The sequence below is a fragment of the Lampetra planeri genome, chromosome 38, assembly GCF_965212315.1.
Source record: "Lampetra planeri chromosome 38, kcLamPlan1.2.h2, whole genome shotgun sequence".
NCBI classification, from domain to species: domain Eukaryota; kingdom Metazoa; phylum Chordata; class Hyperoartia; order Petromyzontiformes; family Petromyzontidae; genus Lampetra; species Lampetra planeri.
The window spans coordinates 10,137,138-10,143,944 of NC_136144.1; the positions used below are offsets into that span (position 1 = coordinate 10,137,138).

The 6,807-nt window shown below is 50.8% G+C and overlaps 1 protein-coding gene across 2 annotated transcripts; it reads right to left on the minus strand.

Annotated features, from left to right (window-relative positions):
* On the minus strand, positions 1-6,319 carry NDUFAF3 (NADH:ubiquinone oxidoreductase complex assembly factor 3). Of its 2 annotated transcripts, none has more exons than XM_078612343.1 (5): positions 6,150-6,319; positions 4,473-4,656; positions 4,114-4,180; positions 3,440-3,540; positions 1-243 (listed from the first exon to the last, which is right to left on the minus strand). In XM_078612343.1, the coding sequence occupies exons 1-5, from the start codon at positions 6,254-6,256 to the stop codon at positions 157-159; spliced, it is 546 nt and encodes a 181-aa protein (XP_078468469.1). In that variant the 5' UTR covers positions 6,257-6,319; the 3' UTR covers positions 1-156. The 2 variants fall into 2 exon arrangements, with proteins under 2 accessions (XP_078468469.1, XP_078468468.1); XM_078612342.1 differs by lacking the exon at positions 6,150-6,319 and adding an exon at positions 5,720-5,940.
* Positions 6,320-6,807: the final 488 nt, after the last annotated feature.

Below are 6,807 nucleotides of genomic sequence, written 5' to 3' on the forward strand. Positions count from 1 at the left end.
TTTTTATTTATTTTTTTTTACCTACGTGACTTCACCGAAAAAACTAAGAGTATGAATCCTTGCAGTCACGAAAGCTTCAAACCTAGAATTAACATCTCCTAGCCACCGCGGTTCCCCATGGCCTCCCCCCCCTCCTTGCCGCACGTCGACCGCGGGTCACGCCAACTGCGTGGGCGGGATGAGTCCTGCAGCCACCAGGCGGCGATCGTTGACGAGGAAGTTGAATGTGGAGCACGCGTGGCCCTGGACGCAGCACACGGCACGGTGCGGGGGGTGGGGGGGGCAGCAGGGGGCGCCAACAGCCAGTCACAGAATCATCGCTTTAAACACGAAGGCTTTCGCGACCAATATTAACCATATTAGAGGTTTTTTGGGTTAGATCGCGTAAATGTATAAATGTGTCGTTGAACACGCCACCACCCGACACAGCCAATTAGTAAGGGTTGTCACGTAAACAGAACGTGCCAATTCGGTACCGGTACAACACACGGGTGTGTTGGAGAGTAAACCCACAATTACAATTTGAGTACGACGTTTCGCCAGTAATTACAACCAGTATCATCAGGCGACAGGCAGATTTGTGGATAAATCCTCCTGTTTCGGTCTTAAATGGAGGGGGTAAATGTGATGTCATCACTTGTGAGCCAATCACATGCGAAGATCAAAGGTGGGGGGAAGGGTTAATGTCATAAATTACAATGGATTTACTCTCCAACACACCCGTGTGCTGGACTGGTAATGTAATGGCATGTTTTGTTTATGTGACAAACCTTTTTGGCTGTGACGGGTGGTGACGGGTTTAACGACACATTTATATTTACGCGAGTTAACCCAAACACACATTATCTAATCATCTCTGAGCTGATGGAGGCACTACCATATCGACTAGATTACAAAACGTCCCGGAAATTAATTAGCGTTTCCAAACTTCGGGGGAAGGGGGGGGGATTTAAAAAAATCTATTTTGTAATCGGGACGCTGCGGCACTGTGAAGAGCCGTCTTCCATAACGCGATTACGAATGTTACGCCGTGCGCGAATGCCCGTCCTTAGCCACATTTAACGTAGTTCAATGTAAGAGACAAAAACTTGTTGACAAGCTTCTAGAGGGCAGCCAGAGAACCGGTCTGAGCTGAGCACGAGACTGATGATTGACAAGTCACAGACACAAGCGGTACGAGAGGCTCCAGTTAAATGGTGATTGGAAAAGCACGCCATGCAATCCAACGGGCATTCGGTTCTCATTAAATGGACCGACATCCCACAAGGTGAGCCAATGACTGTCAAGTCCCAATTACCCATGAGACAGGGGGACTGTCACTGGGTAAGGGGGGGGCAGCACTAAGGGGGGGCAGCACTATAAAAGCAGCACGGAGACTGGGGGCTTATTGAGTGCGAGACTGCACCCCAGGTGGGCAGCTCAATGCAGGGACGACGCAGCAGGAGATGGAGGAACGCAGCGTCGGAGAAAGTGGAACAGTCCAGCCTCCGCTCCCGATAAGCACGTACATACAGCCGTGGGCTCCATCCCGTCAACCGGCTGTGAGTGTTTTGGGCGGCATGCAACAGGGGGTAGCTATTTTTCTTGAAGCATCGGCGTGCATTTCAGGGGAGTTCCGTGCGGGACACCGTGACGATGGATGAAGGGGTGTTTTTTTTTTGAGTGGAGCCATTCCCAACGCCCGAGAATCCCAAGCACAGGCCCATTCAGCCTTCCTCTTCTCAACCTGTAGCGGCACTGTGGATGAGCGACTCTTGGGTGGTGGAGGAGCAACCGTCGCTATCGGGTGGCTGAGGAAGGGGCGCTCTGCGTAGGGGATAGTTTTCGTGATCTGTGTTGAACTGAACCTGCTGTCAAACTCTACAAAGTGTTGCAAGGCACATGCGGGGGAAACGGTGTGGAGTGCGTAGTGGATTGGTAACACTAGTCGCTGGACATCCTACAACCACCGAAATCCAAAACCGTACAATATGATCTGACAGCGTAGCCGCACGAGTTGAAAAATGCATCGTGAATTTTTTGGTAGAAAATGGTTGGCCGTATATCAGCGAAGTCACACAAAGTGAATTTGCATAAAGCGATGTGCCACTCCCTTGACTCTCAGTGGCGAGCACGGTCAACACAGATATAGCTCCACGAGTAGCACTTGGGCTCTTGACTATTAAAGTAATCGATTCACTTGACCGATTTATAGGTTCAGGCCAGCCGCTGGTTTCAAACCGCGAACCTCAACGCGGCCGAGCGCCGCTAGGCCACGTTTCTGTCCGTGTCACAAGAACAGCGAGGAGGGCCCTCCAGTTTTACTGGTCAGGTGACGAGACTGATCAGAAGTGTGTCCGTGTACATACGTTGGAACTTCTTTTGCACCGTATGTACCAAACCGTGCTCATCAGAGGTGCGGGGAAGAACCAACTAAACACAAAGCAGCTCTAAAGAAATTAGTTTTCAATCTAGATAAAAAGTGCACAGCTCCAGTGGCTTCCTAATATCGGAAGAGCGTTCCAGACGGCCGCAGAAGCGCATCTAAAAGCGCGCAATGCGGTAACCGTCTTTGTTCAATGGCTCGCCAAAAGCCGCCGCTGCGAGGATGACCGGAGTTCGCGTGATGGTTTATGCTCCGTGACGAGAGCGTTTCTTGGGGGAACGTGTGCTTGTGCCGCAGGAAACTGTCGCGTAAGACGATGCATGCATCGCAACCATTGCAGGAGGGCCCTGAGAAAGTCCTGGCATAGCTTTCCCCTTAGCTAGAACGGCTGTGAATGCATGGCCTGCACGGCGCCATAGAGTGTGTGAGTGCCGAGGTGCGTGTAGGAATTGGGCCTCGATATGAATACGTGCTGTGCATTTTTTTTTCTGGTGGTGTCACCAACTGGTTTTGACAACACTACCCCAAATTGTAATTTCATTTTAGGTTTAGGCTGCAAATGAATGAATGCAAGCTCAACCTCCTTGCAGTCGTGTCCTGCCGTGTGCCGCCAAACCCCCGACACCACCATAAGTCGTCCCGTTCTCGCAACTACGTGTCGGTGACATGTTGAATTTCTTTCACACCGTACACAGCCAACAATGCTAAGTGACGGTTGTGTGGCACTCCCTTCTTGACCCATACGTCACGATGAACGTGCTGCTTAAAAAAATGGGGATTTCTTCTAGAAGATTTTTCCAGTTGTCTGTGTTCTGAGTGGTAGTGGAATAGTTATCTGGAATTGTCTCCTGGAATATGATTCTTAACAACGTTGATTAAAACGTGTATTCTCCAGACTTTAAGATGCCCCCTACCCAAATGTTGCTTTAAATAACAGGGGGGGGTGGTGGAGTGTATCGTACTTTAGAAACTACGGCAACGCATAACGCTTTCAACCTTGCTTGAAAAGCGTCATTAAATTACGACGGTAGAAACTCGGTGACAGTCGGAGGGAAAGCCGGCACGAGCACTCACCGTGTCCTGCACCTCCACGGCGACTCCCTGCCGCGTCATGAAGCGCAGCAGCTGCGGGTCCAGACGCTCCACTCGGTCGCCCGTCCCCAACACGAGGATTTCTGCTCACCCGCGCGACACGCGGCACTACGCTGGGCATTCCGTGCCAAGACCGGGCAAGAGACTTGGGAGTAGAATGGAGCACAAAAGTGTAAATGGGATCTGCAAATAGGAGCTGCCATTGGTGGTGATGATGATGCTGAGTGTCTAAAGTTAGGCTCTTTTGAGGTCGGGGTGAATTGTGCAAGGGTTCTGGCTTTAACAAACATTGCTCTGATATCTGGACTGTGGCCAGGTGGAGCTGTTGGTGGAATGCTAGACTTGCAATCATGAGCTTGCGAGTTCAAACTCTGGCTGTGGATTGAATCTCCCAGCTTACCATCCGAGTTCATAAAATGAGTGCCACTTCGTGGAGAGTCAACAGTGGTCCTCCCTAAAGATCGTTTGCCATTTTTAGAATGTAGAATTTACTTTACTGGCTCTGGACCACCAACAGAGATGTGCACCCCACCTCAATGCTCATTTCAGCGGAGAAACACTTGACTGCAAAATGTAATAAACAGCAGGCATCACGACTTAAGGTAAATTCAAGGAAGTGTTCGAGCGATTTCTTCATTCACTTGTTGAATCCTCACCTATTCGGGGCTCCAGAAGGTAAAACAATGATAAGCTTTCTTCACTGATATCCTTCCAGCTTCCAACCTGAGTGAAGAAACCAAAATGTTCGTGTTACTCACGGGGGCTCTCCACCAATGCAGAAGAGCAAAATATCAAATATATTATTAATCCTTTGCATTCTGACTGACAAGACTCGGGACCTGGATTGGGACACTTGACCAGTTCCATTTTCTGGAATGTTCTGTGGTGGCGAGAAACCAAAGGGCGAGAAGAAATCCCCCTGCAAAATTCTGTCAGAATCAGAACATTTATCTGGAGGAATCCGATGAGCTATAAAGCTCTTTTTCGCAGACACGGCCGGGGGGTGCGTGCTCACGTTCCACTGGATGATGGCATGGGGGATGATGGCGCACGGACCGATCACGCGATTGCCGTTCACGGTGAACCCGTGCAGGCCGTAGCTGTCCACGAACATCGTGTTGGGCGAGTCTCGCTGAAGCATCGTCACCGTCGTCTTCTCGTAGAGGTCGTCGTCCGACGGGCTGGCGCCGCTCAACGGCCTGTGGGTGACGAGAGACGGCGCACGGGGAGACACTGAAACCACAAGACCTCGCCCAGGGGACGTGTACGCACATGCACGCGCATACAGAACCTTGTATGTACCGTAGGAACTTCTTTCGCAGCGTACGTAGCCAACCGTGCTAATCGGAGGTACGGAGGACAAACTAAACACAAAAAATCAGTTCTACGGAAATTAGTTTTCAATCTAGACTTAGATGTGTACAGATACGCACACCGACTCCTCCTTACTCCAAGACCTGTGCACAGAATCAGAAGTTGATTTCCCGAGTGAAGCCCATTGAGCTGAGTAGCTGCACATACGTACACCTTCCCGAAGATCTCGTACTCAAGACCCGTACACAGACCAAACACTGCACATGCACAGGATACACAACCCCTTAACCAAATACGTTCCACCGTATAACCTTGCTGGACTTGATGGGTGCAAGTGCCGTTTGCAAGCACCGAATGAAGGCCGGCACAGACCTGACGAAGGCCGGCACAGACCTGACGTGCCTGATATCTCTCCACGCCACCAGGGCGTAATGACCCGGGCACTTGTGGAGATTTCAACGTGGGTATAATGATTCATCACATCATCGCGCGAAATGTCTATATAGGTGGCTTCAAAAAAGTGTTAACACTTATATGCGACTATCGTTTTTAATGGAAGAACGGATAATACACTGTAACATGATAACAAATGTCATGTTAATTGCTTCAAAAAGGCAGTCTCCACTTATTCGCCATCATTGTCAACACACGTGCCTGGAATCTTCTCCAGGTGGTCTCCAGAGCCCGGAGGCACATTTCTTCGTGGTATTGTTGCAAATTCTCCTAAGTGTTAACATGTTTTTGAAGCACCCTGAAAAACGAGAACCATTGTGTGGCAAGTCACTCGTGATTACCCTGCACATACGGTGTCGCCCGCCACATGAATGCGGAGTTTCCACCAATAGCTTAGACCACGGGGGGAGGTAGGGGGGGGGCATTCACTTAGCGGCTGAGATACCTCCTCAGTTCAACATTGAGCGAGTTTCACGGTTGTGAGATGTTAACTACCTCGCTCGGTATACAGGAGGTGTGGGGTTCGATCCCAACCCTGACGATGCCTGTTGTATATTTGGAGTTTGCGTGTCTCTCTCTCCGTGATCCCCGTGGCGTTTTTTTCTCCAGGTCCTCCTGTGTTTTCTCCCCCTCCACATTTAACAAAAACATCCGCTTAAGAGTACAGTATGTGGCTGCGACACATGTCCACACGATAAGCCACTTCGCTGAGCTATATCACTCGTGACTGCCAGGTCGCTTCTGAAAAAAATAGCTACGTAGTTCAGTGGGCCCTTAACTCGTGAAATCACAAAACAAACAAAAAATGTGAATGAGTGTGGTAGCGTTCTGGGGCTAGGTTTTGCCTCGTTCCTGCCCCCCACAATCCACACTGGGGCCCCCCACAATCGACACTGGGGCCCCCCAATGAGCCCGGGGCTCGCACCTGCAGAGGCGGCGGACGGGGAGCGCCGCGGGGCCCAGGAGGCTGCGACCTCCTCCCGCCCGGCTCAGACCCGTGACCGCCACACGTGCGGCCATGCGCGCCGCCATGTTGCCCGATGACGTCACCCGTCACAACACGGCGTGACGCGGTCACGTCACCTTACTGTACCGCCGGTGACGCCATCACGCCGGGAGGGGCGGTGGGGAGACGTCGGCTCGTGACGTCATCACGCACGGTGCTCTCTCTTTCTCTCCCAGCGGACGTTGATGTTAACGGGGGGTGGGCGTGACGTCGTCGAGTGCGTGACGTCGACCATGCACGCTCCTGATGTGACGTCATGTAACGTGTTTGTTAGTGACGCGATCATGACTTCATCAGAGCTTTTTAGACATTTACACGTGACGTCATTACCAATGTCATTCGCGAATGACAATACAAACTCAACACATTCGTGAATAATGGTGTGGAAAAAAATTTCTCGTGCAATTTACAACGGGAGTCCAATTCATCATTGGAGTCCAGTTGATGATGGGAGTCCAGTTTACCGTGGGAGTCCATTTACAAAAAAAGAACATTTTACCATGGGAATTCAGATCCCCATGTCAGTCCAGTTTACCACGGGAGTCCAGTTTACCATGGAAGACCAGTTCATCATGGG